The sequence below is a fragment of the Uranotaenia lowii genome, chromosome 3 (genome assembly GCF_029784155.1).
Source record: "Uranotaenia lowii strain MFRU-FL chromosome 3, ASM2978415v1, whole genome shotgun sequence".
In the NCBI taxonomy this organism is placed as follows: domain Eukaryota; kingdom Metazoa; phylum Arthropoda; class Insecta; order Diptera; family Culicidae; genus Uranotaenia; species Uranotaenia lowii.
The window spans coordinates 188,124,645-188,143,769 of record NC_073693.1 but is presented as its reverse complement, the minus strand read 5'-3'; the positions used below and the strand labels follow the sequence as shown (position 1 = coordinate 188,143,769).

The 19,125-nt window shown below is 38.2% G+C and overlaps 3 protein-coding genes across 6 annotated transcripts in view; all 3 read right to left on the bottom strand.

The window, feature by feature from the left end:
* LOC129751451 (ATP-binding cassette sub-family F member 2) overlaps positions 1-19,125 on the bottom strand; it is a 520,520-nt gene that overhangs the window by 407,462 nt on the left and 93,933 nt on the right. The window lies entirely within an intron of this gene.
* The window catches only part of LOC129751454 (uncharacterized), a 51,268-nt gene that overhangs the window by 14,306 nt on the left and 17,837 nt on the right, over positions 1-19,125 (bottom strand). The gene's annotated exons all lie outside the window — the stretch shown is intronic.
* Positions 5,760-6,908, bottom strand: LOC129752946 (uncharacterized). The gene has a single exon (XM_055748738.1). The coding sequence runs from the start codon at positions 6,906-6,908 to the stop codon at positions 5,760-5,762; it is 1,149 nt and encodes a 382-aa protein (XP_055604713.1).

Sequence of the window (19,125 nt, the reverse complement as noted above, 5' to 3'; positions counted from 1 at the left end):
AATAAGAAAAAAAGAGAGCCCATGTTGGGAAACTCCTTTTTTTTATATAAGGTACTGTCTATCCTAAGGTTTCCAAAATTTTTTCAGCACGTATCCGAACCGGACAAACCGGGTAATTTTAAATAAAAACCTGGCAATATCCGGGCACTTAATTTCAAAAGTGACGACCATAAATCTGGGCAAAATTCGGGCAAATTTTCTAAAAACCCAGAAATTATTCAAAAAAAATTTAGAAAAAATTTGGGAAAAAACTGATTTTCATCAAAACTCATATATGTTTGTATGTATGTATGTATTTTGGTTATCCACCATGGAAGCACGGATTCACCGCAGTTTCTGCCTAAGTTTGTGCTCACATGCATTCTTAGATTATTAAGGGGGGGGGGGGGGGGGGGGGGGTCTAACAGGTATAAAAAAACACCATTTTCACGATTTTTTTCTAGAGCTATCGTTCAAACAAATGTATTAAATTTTTTTGCATTATACAAAGCATTGTTAAAAGAATATTTAGTAATTTTTTCGTAGAAAAATATTGAAAAATGAGCCGGTGACGGAGCACTTTCGAGGATGCCTTTTAGAAAACAGGATTTGCGGTGGACACTGTATCTCAGCACAGAATCATCTGAAGTCAAAAAATCAGAGCAAAATATTTTAAATAGATGTTTTTCTAGACCCCAACGTTTTTATTTAACTTAAAAAAATTTTTATGAAATTTTTGTGGCTGTTTGAAGTAAAAACTACGATTTTTCACGAAAAAATCCGCCATTTTTCACCTGTAAAATCTCCCCAAAATAAAAAAAACAAAAAAGAAAAACGTTGGGGTCTGGTATTTTATATGTAGAAAATATGTTCCAAATTTGAAAAGAATCGGATAAACAGGTGTTCGCTACGAATCCGGTAGGAACAAGACGAGCGGGGGCGCAACGAGCGAGGTGGTTAGACCAAGTGGAGCGTGATCTGGCGAACGTGGGGTGCCCGAGAAATTGGAGAACGGTTGCTATGGACCGAGTGAATTTTAGGAATTATGTTCGTCAAGTTATGTCGTGAGACGGAATACTATGTAAAATAAATAAACGGATAAGGAGTTTTCAAATGACGATGTCCACGGACTTTAAAAATGTGCTTTCGAGAAAACCGCGTTTGAAGTTTCTGCTCTTGCTTTCTTGCAGTACTAGATAGGAGAATATAAAGGCCTATAATTTCTACAGTTTTGCTTCAATTTACTTGAAAATTTGACACAACATTCTTGAAATGTTTTACAATAAGAAAATAAAAAAATTAAAAAATCAATTTTTTGAAAGTGTTAGACACTACCCCCCCCTTAAGTTCGACAAATCTCCAATTCAGCGCGCCATCATACCCGGACCACATGGCTTCTTATGAACTGTTATGGTTATGGAGTGAATTTATTGCGTGTGTTGATGCAGGTATATTTTGGAAGAAGGAGTCAATCAGGTCTACTAGTTATTTTTTTTCATCAAAACTCAGCGACAGATTTTGAATCGTTACCTTTCATGATTATTTTAGTAAAAGTTGCTCTAAAAATTTCGTTTTGGAGACGTTTGTTGTTTTTTTTGTTTGATTTGCCAAATAAAGTCTGTCCTGTCGGGCCGCACTGTTCCAAAATTTTGTTTTAAATATCCGGGCAAAGCCGAATAAAACCGGGGATTCTGACAACCTTAGTCTATCCGTAAAATGGTTATAACCTCGAGGGGAAAGACATGTACTCTACCTTTAACAAACTTCATTACTTTGCAAAACCACCATAATTCGGGTTAACCATTCACAATAAATTTAATGGAGTTCTTTCGACATGAAGCGATTATTCAATCACGATGCGTATCGGAACTTCCCCGGCAGAATGATAATGATTTAATCCTTTTTCTGGCTCCAGTTCTACTTTAGGTACATTACTTAGGATGTCTATGAAAACGTTCACCTGCAAGCATAAGTGTTTAACTGATACCTTAGCTATCGTGGGAAAATTCGGTACGTTCCTATTTTCATATTATAGTATTCCCCTTGCCAGAAGTGAGGGAGAAACATGACACCTTTTTGCAACAGCCGGGAAGCTTTTGTATGCTCAAGCAATCGTAAAGTGCATGATCGACATCAGCAATCAATTTTGTTCGGCTGTTTTTTTTTCATTCTTATTGCTTTCTTTTATTTCCCCTCCTTGTACCGTTTCTCCTTTGCCAAGTTTATTTTTCAATGTGTGTGCCAGTCATTCTTTCCCACCCGCACTTCATCTTCATCACGAATGTTCAGTCAAACTCATCCTCAGGCTTAAATAAGCGCTGCGTGCACATTGGCTTGCAGGCTTCGGATCACACAATGGTTTGCCGATTTTTTTTCAAATTTAAACGAATGAAGCGAACAAAACTATAATCTTAGTTTGTTCCTCACAAATGCATTTTGGTACTGGTATTCGTTGTCTCTGTGTTTTTTTGTCTTCGATCTCGAAAATATGTTCGCTTTCTAGGAATTTTGCGTCCCAGCTGCTACAGCGTATTTTTTTATTATTGAAATTCGGAGCGTCATGAGGTTTTATGCATACATACCTACATATATTTTATCTTTTTCATTAAATTTATATTTTGGCTTAGCCTTAGATAAATTGTTCAGGGGTTTTCATGCTAGGCATTCTCCCTTAACCATTAAATATAACAGTGTTCGGTTTAATTTTTTTTGATTTGTTCAACAAATCAGAACCAAGCCAGAAACACCTTTTTTTTGTTATCTCTATGCACTTCAAAAAATGATGACATTTTTTATAGTTACCTTAGAAAACCCAAAATTCACAAAAAAAACATCCTAAGGGGGCCAGAAAAAAACAATTTTCAAAAAATATGTTGAACCTTAATTCTTTCGGGGGTTTCTCGTCTTAGTTTTTCAGTATCTTTGCCGGGAGCGTTTAGTAGAAGAAAAAAAATCAAGGATTTATTTATTACGCTCTATCCTTTCTGCACTCAGTATTTTTGGCGGCTAGAGATGAAAAGCATAAAACAGTATAAACAACTTCTACAATTTTTCTTTGCCTGTTGCTTCTTCTAATTTTCGTGTTTGGTTTGTTCCATTTACTCGCGTGAATCAGTTTTTTTCTACAGCTCCTTTTTATTTTTGATTTTCTCCAGATTACGAAGTAGGAAATGGGAGGAATTGAAACCATTGACGAGAGGAAATGGAAGCGAACTTTTCTACAAACACAAATTATCCTAACATTTGTGTAGTCACGTTGTTAATTCCTTGAGAATGATAAAATTACTTGTGTAGTTGAGCGGTATCAACAATATGAATTATCAAAAAAGCAGTCTTTCAGGTCTCTAGATTGGATTTTAAAACTAAATACAGTGTATCCCCGATTTTGTCACCCCAATGATGCCCTTAGGGTGACAAAATGGGGACAGTGACAAAATCGGGTAATTCTTAAAAGGCACTTTTTAAATAACTTTATTGAAATAAATAAGAAAATATAATTACTACATCTTTTAAAACAGTGTAGGGTGCATGTTGTGTGCTTTTAGTTGACAATTAATAAGTTAAGTTTTCTTTCAAAGAAAAATCATAGAATTTTGTTGCTATGTTTCTTAAAACTCTTTTTTCGACCGGTATTATCAAGAAAATTTAATAATCCCCCCCCCCCCCAGTAGTTAAATCCCGTTTGCCTAGTGAAAAAACAAGTTCTTAAAATAAGAGTAACAAATGTATTGTTCCAAACAACTTAAAAAAAAATCAAAACTGATAACTGAGGGAATATTTCTTCTGCTTATATCGAATGAAGCTGTAAGGATGTTGGACAAAAAAGTTGATTGGGCCGATGCTTTAAATCTCTCTATCAATGACGTCATCTTCTTGCGCCGTATTATGGGAATGCTGTTAAGAAAGCTCAATTAGAGCCCTCTGAGGCAAAGGGTTATAAGATAAGGTTTCCAGGTTGCCCGGTCTTATTTGTGTAAAACATCAACGGATCACATGTTGATCCTAATGATAACCTAATAAAATAATAAATTAAAAACTACTTAAATCTACAAAGTTCTCGAAACCATTAAAATTTTTCTTCGGAAAGTAGCCCTTGAAACGTCGAAATCAAAGTACTCAGCGAAGCGGTTGAAAGTTCTCAAAATTCCAATTAGAGCGCTGTTGGCTCCGTAGTTCTTCAGCCGAATGGGAACATAGAGCTGCAGATTTTGGTTCCTTAATCCTCGGGGCCGCACACTGAGGGGAACAGCCTCCAGCAGCGTAGGAGAGTCGATCCTCGACGCAAAGAGATCTGCTACGATTAAAGCACGTGCAGCGTTTCGACGATTTTGAAGCGTGTCTAAATCAATTAGGCGACAACGGTTTCCGTAACTGGGTAAACGAAACAGATCTAACCAGTTCAAGTGTCGCAGTACATACCGTATAAAGCGCCGCTGGATAGCCTCTATTCGTTCAGCTCCGTTCTGGTAAAATGGGCACCAAACTGCAGATGCATATTCGAGAGTTGAGCGAAATATGCTGCAATACAGGCTTTTTAGGCAGTACACATCTTTAAACTCCTTTGTTACGCGAAATAAGAAGCCAAGACTTCTAGATGCTTTATCAACGATGTAATTCGTATGAGTCTTAAACTCCAGCCGATGGTCAAGGATAACTCCCAAATCGTTGATGTGTTCCACCCGGGCGATGGTTTCGTTCCCGAGAGTATACTCTGCGCAAAGAGGGTTTCGCTTGCAAGAAAATGAAATGACCGCACATTTGCTGTGGTTCAGAGGCAAGCAGTTGGTGTCACACCAGTGAGCGAAGGTGTTGAACTGCCTTTGCAAGAGATCGATATCGTCTTGGCCATTGATGGTGTGGAAAAGTTTGAGGTCGTCGGTATACGCAAGTTTTGGGCCGTCCAAGAGAGTGAGTACATCGTTAAAATAGATAACAAAAATTATCGGTCCCAAGTGGCTTCCCTGGGGCACAACTGAACGAGCGGAGAACTGTCTTGAAAAGTAATTTCCAGTTTGCACTGATAACATTCGTCCTGTTAAATAGCTCCGAAACCAGTCCAGGAGGGATCCACCGAATCCTAAGCGTTCGAGTTTTGCTATTGCAATATCGTGATTTACTTTGTCGAAAGCAGCAGACAGATCAGTATAGATGGCGTCAGTTTGAGACTTCATGGCAAAGCTATCTTGCACGAATGATGTGAAAGTCAGCAAATTTGTTGTCGTGGATCGTTTTGGCAAGAATCCGTGTTGATCGTTGGAAAAGTATTGCTTCGAGGACGAGAAAATCGGATCCAGAACAACTAATTCGAACAGTTTGGCTATCGAACAGAGAGCTGAAATTCCACGATAGTTGTCTATATCTTTCTTATCTCCCTTTTTGTGAACAGGAAACATGTAAGCTTCTTTCCAAAGCGAGGGAAAGATTGCGAAGTCCAGCGAAGCTCGAAAAATATGCCTAATGGGAGTCAGTAGATGTGGCATGAAGCGTTTCAAGAAAATAGCTGGTATCCCGTCCGGACCCGTAGATGATGAATTTTTAAGCTTAGCTGTCGCCTTCAGAATGGCTGCGTCATCGAATGAAATACGGCTTAAGGAAGAATCAAGAGGTGAAATATTTCTTACAGTCGTATCCAGTTGTTCTGAGGAAATGGATCCTGTTGTGAAAACGCTTGAAAATTTCTCAGCAAAAAGATTACATATTTCAGGATCGGTGTTCGCTGTGTGGTCTTTCAAGAACATTTGAGACGGAAGCCCGGATTCTTTCCGCTGATTTTTGACATACTACTTCCAGAAAGATCTCGGGTTGGTCTTAAAATTGCGCTGTAGCCGGTGAAGATAGTTCTGGTAGCAACGCCTGCTGCTTTTTTTGTATGCCGTGTTTAGCTTGCGGTATTCTTCTTTTGTGCAGAGGGACTTGTGCTTGCTGAAGTATCGAAGAGCACGGTTTTTAGCCGTCTTCAATTGTCGCAGTTGATTAGGGACCCAGGGAGCTCGTGGGTTGGACGGTAAGCTTCGTTTCGGAACATGACGATCGATTATGTAGTTCAGTATGTTTGAGCAAGTCGCAGCGGCAGCATTGGGATTAGAAAGATCGAGCTCGCTCTCCCATTCGATAGAATCCAGGACAAGTGAGATAGATTCGTAGTCGACGTTTTTGAAGTCCTGGTAGAAAGAAGCAGTTTCCTCTACGGGGGCGTTAATGTCAGTGACATCGATTGAGACCACTAAAGCTGGATGATTGGAAACAACTTTGACGAGAGGGGCGGGAGCAAAACCTATAGTCGGATTCCTGAAGCCTTCGTTTATGAAGCAGAGGTCTAGCGTACGGCCGTTTTCGTTTTCGAAGCTGTTGATCTGGCGAAGAGTCGCGGTGCTCAAAGAGTCCAGAAAGATGTTGGAAGGAGCCGAGAAATAGGAGCGCATAGGATCTGGGAACAAAAAGGCACCGTGGGAGGGGCACCATTTTAAGACAGGCATGTTGAAATCACCGATAACAAGTATGTCATCTTCGGGAGAGCAGATTGAGCTTATTTTGGAGAGGCAGTGCGAGAAAGACTCAGCTACAACAAGGTCAGTAGAGCGATCAGGAGGCACGTACACTACGCATAGGTACAGTTTCCGGTCACCGAGATCAATGCGAGCCCAAAGAAGTTCCAAATCGTTCCAGGAACTGTCTTCGATCAGCTGAGCCGTAAATCTGGACTTTACAGCAAGTAAAACTCCGCCTCCAGTTGAATTTTTGCTGTTCAGGGGGCTTCGATCGCAACGAAACACTACATAGCCTGGGCCGATAATTTGACTGGATAAGGTGCGGTCGTTTAGCCATGTTTCTGTAAAGGCGATGAATTCGTAGCAGGAACATGACGTGGCAAGGAGGTAGTCAACCAGACAGGAATTAACACCACCGACGTTCTGATAGTAGGGGAACATGCCCTATTATGCGCCACCTAAGCGAATCGCTGATTTTCTGTGTATTCCACGTACAAATTGTGTTGAAAATGGGTGTAATCGTTGAAGAAAAGTGTTTTCTACAAATACCTATGATTTTTTATTACTCAAATTACTATAGTTGCTTCAAAAACTTGATTTTTAAATACCATATTCAAAGCCACAGAACAAAACTGTGTTGCAAATACGCGCCGCTGTGTATTCAATATGCGCCTAGCAGCCGAACACACCCGAAAGCAGCCGAAGACCAAAAACACACCAATACTTACATACCCATAAAAAGCATACCTTTGCGAGTTCAGTATGATTTTTTAGCATAAAATCATAGTTTAGATTCTCCTCTATCGATGTGTCAGAAAATATTGTCTTATTCGTTTTTCTCTGCTTGGTGACACCTTATTGAAAGTGTTTTAAAATTTAGATCAAAATGACGAAAAACCTAAATAGTGAAATTATCACGACACAGGGGCATTTTAAGGAAAAAATCTTACTTGCCATGACCAATCACAGCATTTAGAACATATTGGTAATATTTTGCAGGCTTCAAATGTTTCAGATTCTTCAAAACAAAGGTGGCGCGTATTAGCTACATGGGGCGTTATATGAACTTTTCCCCTAAACGTTGATAAGCTCGGCAGTGTCGGGTGCAGAATAAGAACGAAGATCCCTGGAAATGCAAATTCCATCACGCGGAGAAGAACTATCGATAACAGCATACTTGCCTGAAAGCGCAGGCTGGAGAACCCCTTCACCACAGACGGGATTTAAATTAAAATATAATTTAGAATCCTAAAAAAATCCAGTTTTTTTTTAAAACCACCAATTGATATTAGGATATATTGACAGTTTTACACGAACACCACCTTAGCAGGAGGCCTCAGCCCTAACCTCAAACCATGGGAGAACAGAATCAATTTTTGAGAAGGGCGCACGATAAACGCGATTTTGCGGTACGAATATCGACAAATTCGCCCTGTGGAAAAGCGACACATAGATGCTCGTGTTTTGATTTTTTTGGGTGGTCAAGGCTGCCAAGTGCATTGATATTTGGAAAATGATTATATTTTAAATTGAATTTTTATTGAAAAACGTTTTCATGAGTACTGAGAATTTGCAACTTTCCCCTAGATTTCTATTAAAATATGAAATTAAACGCAATATTTATCTGAACTGAATAACAACTGTCTGTATCGCACACTTAAACGATGTAGCGAATTATGTGAAAATGTTATAAATAATCAGAGCATGCAGGCTATTATTTTCATAGTCAACATAGACGTGGCTTTTATTAATTTACTTTTTTTTGTAGCAGTGAATGATTTTGCATTCGTTTATAAGTTGGAAACAACTCTTTTTACTTTACCGAGCAGTACATGAAAATATATTTCAGATGTTTTAAATTCACCTTGAAAATTCATTAGCGGAAGATGGCTTATCTTCATCTATTTTATTAAAGACGCCCCGTAATGAATTCAAACGCTTAGCTGTTTATTGTTAAAAAATTTAATCAATTCAGAAATATTATAATTAGTTTAAAAAAAACAAATACTGATTTTAGTAACGCACCTAGCATCACTGGTAAGGCCGTCAGCTCATCAAAGTTTGAGGTTATGGCTGAGGCCAATTTTTCTCCAATACTGTCGCCCGTATATACCCTTATAGCTGGATTTCCAGTAATTTAGTTTGCTGGATTTTCCAGCAATCAAAATTGCTGGAAATTTTGCTGGAAAGCCAGCGGTTCAAAATCCAGCCAAATTTTGCTGGTTTACAGCAAAATAAAATTTGCTAAAATTTACTAAAATTTACTGACAAATTCTTTTCAAAACTTAGATAGTTTTTAAATTGAAAACATATTAAGTTATTACTTTGTTGTCTCTACCAGATATTCCGTCAAAACACCATGAAATTGCCGACTTGGCTTGATGAGGTCCATTAAATTTGTGATGACATATGTTTGATTCATTGATCAAAATCTCAATAATAAAATTTTCCTTGGGATTAATTTAATGAATTTTTAATGAAAATTATTGAATTAACAACTTTGTTTTGTTTTCATATAGGTACTAGATAGTAAAGTTAATATTTTGTTGAAGTGATTGACTTTCGCATTAAAGTTATTTTTAAGATTTGCAAAACAAATTTGTATGCAGAATCTTCAACATCACCACTACGCAGCAGAGAAGAGAAAGCAATTAAAATCAAATGGATTATAAAAATCGAACTCTATCGAACCTGCTAGGTAAAAATTCAGAGTCTTATAGCATAGGTTCTTAAATACATTTCTCGATTAAGATAGGGAATGAACATCAGATTGCAATACACTATCTAGAAGCTACGAAAATTGTCAAATCTTTCTTTCGAAATTCTGGTCTCCTCTAAACATTGTGTGCCATCCAAAAGCACTTGTGCAGCATATTGAATCATTCATACAAGAACTAGTGTCCCTGTTCCTAGTACAAGAGCTACTACGTGATCCCGTTTCACTGATGGCTTGAATTAAAAAAAATACTAGCTCATAGAAAATACATAAATGACAAGACCTACCGGTGAACTCAATCGGATTTTATGCATTGGCCACAGTCAATTGTAAAGTAATCCGATGTTTATTACTTACGGAAGAATGCACGCGACGCGGACAGTTCTTCAGATGTTTAAACCTTTAATTCTATTTTATTTTACCTATCTTTTCACTTTTCCACTCTCCGTTTCGGCTTCGGCTTTACGCACAGTCAATTCTTTGACTGATGGCAATTGTCAATTTCGATATAACCAAATTAGCGCAGAAATGATTTCCATTGAATTTTTGCTTTTGCCTTTACAACCTAAACGGGGGAGCAGTTATGAACTGCATCGTTATCAATGAATGCAAAGTTACTGAAATCGTCTTAAACTAAAAATGAAACGTGATGAATTCAATATCGTTTATTTTATTTCCAATAATATTGATGTAACTACTTAGCCCTTAATCGACATAAATGTGATGGTTGCGAGAAATGTGTACACGAGCAGTTTTACTTTGTCATCATTGAATTGTTTCCTTTCATGGGGCATTTTGCCTCATCCTTCCCAACCTAACGCACCATTTGAACCAGGCTACTTGACTCGTGGATACCGAAAAGTAAGGCAAGATAAATTGAGGTAGCCAGATTCTCGTAAGCCGATCTATGGCTTTGCGAGGGTGAAATAAGTAACCCTAATTTGCGTGTTATCCAGTTTTTATCCACGATAGAGGCTGTATTAGCTTAAAGCTGATGGCCCGATGTCGCTCAGTTAGCGGCAACCGGTGTGAAACGGGAGGCAAAAATTGCTCTCTCAAATCAAGGCATTAGGCCAAGCAGCAGCAGCAACAGCAGCACTAAAAAGTGGTAATTTGATATTGTTGATAATTTATTTTTCGATCCGGTCAGGCGACAGCGATAAAATATCCTGCCACCACCATATTGAAGAGTTGTGCGCTTACTGAATGACGTCCTACGAGGAACATAGAGGTGGTCAATACTTTAGACGGCATGTCAAGAATTGTATTTTTGGACTCCCGAAATTCAGTCAACAACTTTTTGTTTTCAGAGTTTCTGCTGAAAATTAGGTTCAAATCTATTGTACTGATACACTTGTAAACATAAGCTTCTGTAAATTTTTCACTGAAATAAAATTAGATTCTAGGGCAGTGGTCGGCAACCTTTTGAGTCAGAAGAGCAGAAAACTTCAAATTTTCAAAATTTCAAAGTCTTAAAGAGCCACATTCAACCTATTTTATTTTTTTGTCCATCATCAATGAATGAACATCAATCAATGGACATAAGTTTTACAAAAAATAATTTTAAATCATTAGAGATTCTTCATACTCTTGAATATAATTTTTTAAATCTGATTCTGATCACCATTATGTACATGGATTCTTCATTGGATCTTCCACTCTTCTCTCTTACTCTCTTGTTAACACTTATTTAAAAACCTTTTAAGATCAAGTTATTTCTCTATGACTTCGAAAATTTTCTTGAAAAAATCCCCCTCCCCCCCCCCCCCCCCTTTGGCACGGCCTTGCACCGTGATAATGGCAAAATCGTGAATTTGGCGAAACTTGAAATAAAAAGGGAAAAATGACAAATAATTCCTGAATGATTTCCAAAAACAACGTGATAAAATCGAAACAATAACCGTGATCAAATCGAGCGTGAATTAAGCGAGTATTGAAAAATCGAACAGTGATAAAATCGAAAAACTACTGTATTTTGAAAACCAAACGTTATGCAATCTTCTAAAAAATATTTAGATTAAAACCATTTATGTTAAAAAAAATCTCAAATGTTCATTTAATGTCAGAAATAAAATAGTTCTATAATCTTCAATTCAATTTTCAGTAATTGTCGAATTTCATTTTTATTTAACTAATGCATTGAATCATTTAAATAAGAAAATCTAGGCAAATTCTTGATCCTTCATGACAAAAAGGATAATAAATACAGATTTAAAATCAGTTTTCAGTTTTCATACGATAATTATTTCATTAAGCTGCAATTCAGTAAAAATTGCTAAATTTTTAAATTTTACGTGCCATAGCTCCAAAACTAGAGGAGATAGGCAAAATCTGATGGAATAATTGTATTCATGAAGCCAAAATCTCTCAAAACAGTTATTAAAACATAGGCACCAAATATCTGTTATCTTGTGTAGGTAGTTTATTCAATTCTTTCTTTCATGTAGAGTCTAAATCAATTGCAATAGAAATAATCAACTTTGTTTTTGTCAAATCTAAAACTGGATTATAACTTTCCATATGAATCATCCTTGTGTGAATGATCTGGAAACAGTATTGACGATATGGTTGGTGTGGGTCTGTTGAGTCGAGTCAGTCGAGTTTGTAAACATGATTTTTATGTTATCAATAGTATTGTGATATTTTAATTTAAAACGGACACACACAAATAAATTTCATGTTATTATTAATTTTCTATTTTCATAACTTAGATATTTATTAATGTTGGCTGATAATGAATTCAAAATCTGAGTAATGATACTGAAATCAAAATTCTATTCTCTCTTTTTTTATCTGTTACAATATTTTTGTTTTGGATTAATGATTTGTTCGATCTTGAAAATATTTGAAACAACAAAAAACCTTATAGGCAACTTACAGAAAATATAAACAAAAACTATATTTTTAACTGTTTGAAAATTAAAATATGTACACTGAGGTTTTTTTTACGCGGATTTTTTTTAAACGGTTTTTTTTACGCGGCTTTTTTTACGCGGATTTTCGAATTAACGCGGTTTTTTTTACGCGGATTTTCGAATTAACGCGGTTTTTTTTACGCGGATTTTCGAATTAACGCGGTTTTTCAGAGAAAATATTCTAGACTTTCTCAAAGGAAAACACTTAGAATCTTTTTGTAGTTGGGAAAATCTTAGCTCTGAGACTAAGAACGTGATACATGAGATCTGAGACCTGAGACCTGAGACTTGAGACCTGAGACCTGAGACATGAGACCTGAGATTTGAGACCTGAAATATGAGACTCGAGATCTGAGACACGAAACATGAGACATGAGACCTGAGACTTGAGACCTGAGACATGAGACATGAGACCTGAGACATAAGACATGAGACATAAGACCTAAGACATGAGTCCTGAGACATGAGACCTGAGACATGAGACATGAGACATGAGACATGAGACCTAAGACATGAGACCTGAGACATGAGACATGAGACCTAAGACATGAGACATGAGACATGAGACATGAGACATGAGACATGAGACATGAGACATGAGACATGAGCCATGAGACATGAGACCTGAGACATGAGACATGAGACATGAGACATGAGACATGAGACATGAGACATGAGACATGAGACATGAGACATGAGACCTGAGACATGAGACCTGAGACATGAGACCTGAGACATTAGACATGAGACATGAGACATGAGCCATGAGCCATGAGACATGAGACCTGAGACATGAGACATGAGACATGAGACATGAGACATGAGACATGAGACATGAGACATGAGACATGAGACATGAGACCTGAGACATGAGACCTGAGACATGAGACCTGAGACATTAGACATGAGACATGAGACATGAGACCTGAGACCTGAGACATGGAACATGAGACCTGAGACATAAGACCTGAGACATGAGACCTAAGACCTGAGACATGTAACATGAGACCTGAGACATGGAGCATGAGACCTGAGACATGAGACGATCTGAATTCCACACTGTCAAATAAGCCTCACTATATTCTACTATTCTATTAATCTAATTGATTTTGTTTTTCATCTTAAAAATAAACTTTCATTGTACGCAAATTTTTAAATAATCATGGTTCTTACGCGTTTTTAGTAACGTGCTTTTTTGCGCGAAGCTTTTAATTAATATGGATTTTTTACGTGGATTTTCGAACTTCGGGTTTTTTTTACGTGGATTTTCGAATGAACGAGGTTTTTTTTTACGCGGATTTTCGAATTAACGCGGTTTTTTTTTACGCGGATTTTCGAATTAACGCGGTTTTTTTTTACGCGGATTTTCGAATTAACGCGGTTTTTTTTTACGCGGGACGAAATACCGCGTAAAAAAAAAAACCTCAGTGTATATGTAAGTTACACCAGAGCAATTGGTGGTAAGTACAAACGAAGCCATCAATCAGCCTCCACCAAAAGTGTTGTATATTTTATCATTTGTCAACTTGCGCTTATTTCTATCCATTAAAGTGATTTTTTTGAATGATTTTTTTTTGTATATTCTCTTATTTAATTTTTGGTGTTCCAGCGAATTATGAAATTCAAAGTAGAATTGTTGGGCCTATTCTGCAGTTCTTATTCTTCATTATTTACACACAAAAAAATACATTAACTGATATCATAAATGGTATTTCAGGATATTTCAATGTTTCTGACTCCCTCAGAAGCATTGTCTCAATCATGCATCCCATGGTAAAGACCGTCCCTCCTTCAGCAATTGATATAAACTTGGCCCATTCTTTCAGTGTTTATCTCTCTCGATGGCTTATTAATGCCGAGAGGTCGGAGATATCACTGTTCTGCAGTGGAATTGCGCTGTCTAATCCCTGAACTGGAACCGTTCAAATTTCTTTTTCATCAAACAAGTTGCGATATGTTTGCCCTTTCCGAAACATGGCTTTCTTCTCAATCTAACATCTCATTCCACGATTTTAACATTATCTGTTTGGATCACAACGATTCTTATGGAGGGGTGCTTTTGGGGATCGATAAGCGCCACTCCTTTTATAGAATCCATCTCCCTTTATCAGGAGGGATTGGAGCTGTTGCTTGTCATACAACTATAAGAGCTAAGGACTTATGCGTTGTCAGTTTGTACTGGCCTCAGAGGGTTGCACTGGATCGAAATCATCTAGAGGACCTATGCCCAGTATTGCCTGAGCCAAGGTTGATCCTGCGAGATTTCAATTTACACGAAACTGTCAGGGGAGAACAAGTTGACGATAGTCGTTCTACTCTTATCTATGAGATTTGCGATTGTGCTGTTCGCGCTCAAACAAAACCCATCCCAAACTCTTTTTTCCAAAGACCTCCTAGCCCATGGTGGGATAGTCAGTGCTCGAAACTTTACATGGATAAGTCGAATGCATTCAAAGTTTTTCGAAAAAATGAAACCCTTGATAATTTTCAGAAATATTTTGTCCAAGAAAAAAAAATTAAAAAAAATTGATCAAAGCTAAAAAAAGGCTTATTGGATCTTCAACTTTGCATGAAAAATTTGTCCTGATTCAGCACCTGTGCAAAAAGTTGTTCATGCTGTGCCATCAAATATTCAGAAGTGAATTCTATTCTAACTCTTCGATAGTTGAATTCTCACTTGCTCTTGCTGAAAAATCTTCCGATGCTTCGAAAATTCGCTTGTTAAATTTATTTAATCAACTCTTGAAGCATAACATTGTTCCCGAAGATTGGAGACAAGTGAGAGTTATAGCTATCAAAACGCATGGAAAACCTGCATCCCATTTCAATTCATATCGTCCAATAGCGATCTTGTCTTGTATACGGATATTGATGGAGAAGATGATATTGTTTCGCTTGGACAAGTGGATTAAAATAAACAGCCTGCTTTCAGATATTCAATTTGGGTTTCGCAGGGGCAGAGGGACAAACGATTGTCTTGCTTTGCTGTCTTCAGAGATACAAATGGCATATGCAAAACGTGAGGAAATGGCTTCAGTGTTTCTGGACATAAAGGGAGCTTTTGATGCAGTCTCAATAGAGATATTGTCAGACAAATTGCATTCCCGAAGTCTGCCTCTTTTTTTGAATAACATCTCATACAGCTTACTTTGTGAGAAACATCTGAACTTTGCTTACGGAAATATAGCAATAAAAAGGTTTTATACATGGGTCTACCTCAGGGTTCATGTTTGAGTCCTCTTTTGTATAACTTCTACGTAAGTGACATCGACAGTTGTCTTTCTGAAGGCTGCACTCTAAGACAACTTTCAGATGACGGCGTTGTTTCTGTAACAGGATCTACAAAGTCGCATCTGCACGGGTCTTTGCGAGAAACTTTAAACAGATTGTCATCCTGGGCTTTGGATCGAGTTCTCTCCAGAGAAAACAGAGCTGGTGGTTTTTTTTTCTAAAAAACACAGACCCAAGCCCAAGCACAATCAAAGCTCCAACTCTTAGGCAGAACGATCTCTCAATCGAGGTGTTTTAAGAATCTTGGGTTTTGGTTTGATTCCAATTGTGAGAATCCATATTGAGTATCTGTAAGGAAAATGCCAGAAAAGGATAAATTTTCTCCGTTCAATTACCGGCACCTGGTGGGGAGCCCATCCGGAAGATCTGATCAAGTTGTATCGAACAACCATTCTCTCAGTGATTGAGTACTTTAGCTTCTGTTTCCATTCAGCTGCCAAAACACATCTCATTAAGCTCGAACGTATTCAAGATCGTTGTCTCCGAATAGTGATGGGTTTTATGCCCTCAACGCATACCATGAGTCTTGAGGTTTTGGCAGGGGTACTCCCACTAAAATTTCGGGTTTTCTCTTTATCTCTTCGGTTCCTCATCAGGTGTGAGGTCATGAACACATTGGTGATTGCCAATTTCGGAAGATACTTGAGCAAAACTTACAAGCAAAATACATTGTGAAAATGTGTCCACTTTGGAAAGAAAGACATTTCCAGAAATATTGGAAAATAAATTTAATATAGATCATCAATTGTGTTCTTTTTTACATAGATTGGGAATTATATTAAAAATAAAAAGAATTATTGGGTAGGATGGAGTTCACTGCAAATCACAAGAGAAGTCCGTTTCGAGCTATCAGGAATTTTACCAAGCTCTTTGCAATTTACAGAAGAATATTCTTTCGAACTTACAGATGCGTATGACAGTTGTTTCCCTGAGTTTTTTTTCTGTCCTGATTTTTCAGCTGTTGAAAATACAGGAGAGAGTCGTCCCGACCACAGGAGAAAATACTAAGTGTGTATGTACCCGTAAGAGACGTGTTAACTGCGTTGGACTTAACTTACTATTCCGAACTCTACTCATTCTTTAAATCTATCGATCTTATTCTGTAATCTTCCTCTCTATCTATTACTAACCCTAGTTGAATAACAAAAAAAATGTAAACAATACAAAAAAGGCCCATGGCTCCTTGAACCTACAGGATTGAACCGTTTCAAATAAACGAATTAGAAAAAGTGTGCTTATAATTCTTGGAACAGTCAATATGTTAGTCTACACCTAAAGAAGAGGTTGCAAAAATCCAATGCCTATTTAGCACATCTCTGTGCCGATAATGCGCTGAAATGTGCACTGTGCCGAAGATGATATGTTTGAAAAACCGTAACTGGCATAAGGACTCGGCTCCCAACTAAAATGATGCATGACCACTACATTCAAGCAAAACAAGAAAAACATTTTATGGGATTTCGTTCCTATTGGATAATTCATCCCAGAAACAAGGAAATAAAAATATAAACCACAGCGCCCGTAGGGAGAATCGAACTCAAATCACCAACCATATGGTCTTGCCAGACCGACATCTTAACCAGTGTACTATTTGAGCTTCATGCAGGAAGAGGGATATTTGTCATAGGCATTCTGCCACCGATCAATCACAAAAGAAACGCACGACTACGACAGTGGCTTCCCGGCGTTTGGCCTCCTTTCAAGGTATTCATTTGTCTTGCGATGGAAAGGGAACGGGAGTGGAGGAAACGGGAAACCCATTGAATGAGAACTGTGCTTTGCTTACTGCCTGCTATTACATACACACGCTACATATACACAGCTGCTAAAGCCGGGCAGCTTGGCCGGTGCTTGTTTGCCGGTGAATTGAAGGAATATATTCTTGTTGCTTTTGCTACATACACACGCACAGCTTAGCCGTGGTTGTTTGCCGGCGAATTGAATTGAAGGAATGTTTTTTTTTTGTTGCTTTTACTGCATACACACGCACAGCTCGGCCGTGGTTGTTTGCCGGTGGATTGAAGGGTTTGAATTAGAAGGATGTTTTTGTTGTTGCTTTTGCTACATTCACATGCACAGTGCTCGGTTCGCTGGCTGCCTGGTGTTGGCCGGTATTTATTTCCATCCTTCTTCGTCTTGTGATGCGATAGGGAGGGACGTGAAAGCGTTTTTATTTTGTTTCTTTCAGACATACGCAATTCGGTTAACTTGGGAGATTAATGCCGGTGGGAGCAAATCGAATCAGCACCGATCGCGTTATCTTCTTGTACCAATGATGCTATGTAATTGACTACACGCCATTGGCGCAGAGGCTGAATTTTGGGTGTGCAAATAAGTGACAATCATCAAAAAAAAAAGCTACCTTCTCCATACATCACATTACTTACTTAACAATTTTGGATTGTATAGTAGATGATCGGTCAGCAAATTCCAACTCAACACTTTGAGTAGCTCAACAAAAGTTGTGTGGTGAAATTTGGCTCAGCGAATCGCAAGTTACAGGTGTTTGAGGTTGGAGGAAAACACCCATAGAAGAGGTTGCAAAAATCCAATGCCTATTTAGCAAATCTCTGTGCCGATAATGCGCTGAAATGTACACTGTGCCGAAGATGATATGTTTGAAAAACCGTAACTGGCATAAGGACTCGGCTCCCAACCAAAATGATGACCACTACATTCAAGCGAAACAAGAAAAACATTTTATGGGATTTCCTTCCTATTGGATAATTCATCCCAGAAACAAGAAAATAAAAATTAAAACCACAGCGCTGTGGTGAGATTCGAACTCAAATCACCGACTTGCCAGTCCGACATCCTAACCAGTGTACTATTCGAGCTTCATGCTGGACGAGGTATATTTGTCATAGGCTTTCTGTTACCGATCAATCACAAAAAAAAACGTACAACGGCGGCTTCCCGGCGTTTGGCCTCCTTTCAATGCATTCCTTTGTCTTAAGATGGAAACGGGAAAGCGAACGGGAGTGAAGGAACGGGAAACCCATTGAATGAGAACTGTGCTTTGCTTACTGCCTGCTATTACATACACACGCTACATATACACAGCTGCTGAAGCCGGACAGCTTGGCCGGTGTTGTTTGCCGGTGAATTGAAGGAATGTGTTTGTTGTTGCTTTTGCTACATACACACGCACAGCTTAGCCGTGTTTGCCGGTCGATTGAATTAGAAGGATGTTTTTGTTGTTGCTTTTGCTACATTCACACGCACAGTGCTCGGTTCGCTGGCTGCCTGGTGTTGGCCGGTATTTATTTCCATCCTTCTTCGGCTTGTGATGCGATGGGGAGGGACGCGAAAACGTTTTTATTTTGTTTCATTCAGACATACGCAATTCGGTTGCGCTGGGAGGTTAATGCCGGTGGGCGCAAATCGAATCAGTGCCGGTCGCGTTATCTTCTTGTACCAATGATGCTATGAAATTGACTACACGCCATTGGTACAGAGGCTGAATTTTGGGTGAACCTTTTTTTAAACATCCCAAGCAACCAGAATTCCCTTAAAAAGGTTCCATAGAAGCTTAATCAGCTCTCGTTTGTGTCTGAAGAGAATGCTAATCAGCCCAAAATTTAAGTTCTTAAAGCTACTTTCAAGTTCGTTTAGGGGGCTGTAGAGAACGCTATTCAGCTTCTAAGAGAATGTCAAGAAACTTCTACGCGCCGAAAAAAAAAAATCCAATTGACAGATTGCTCTGACAACCACATGTCAGATTGCTAGGTTGCCG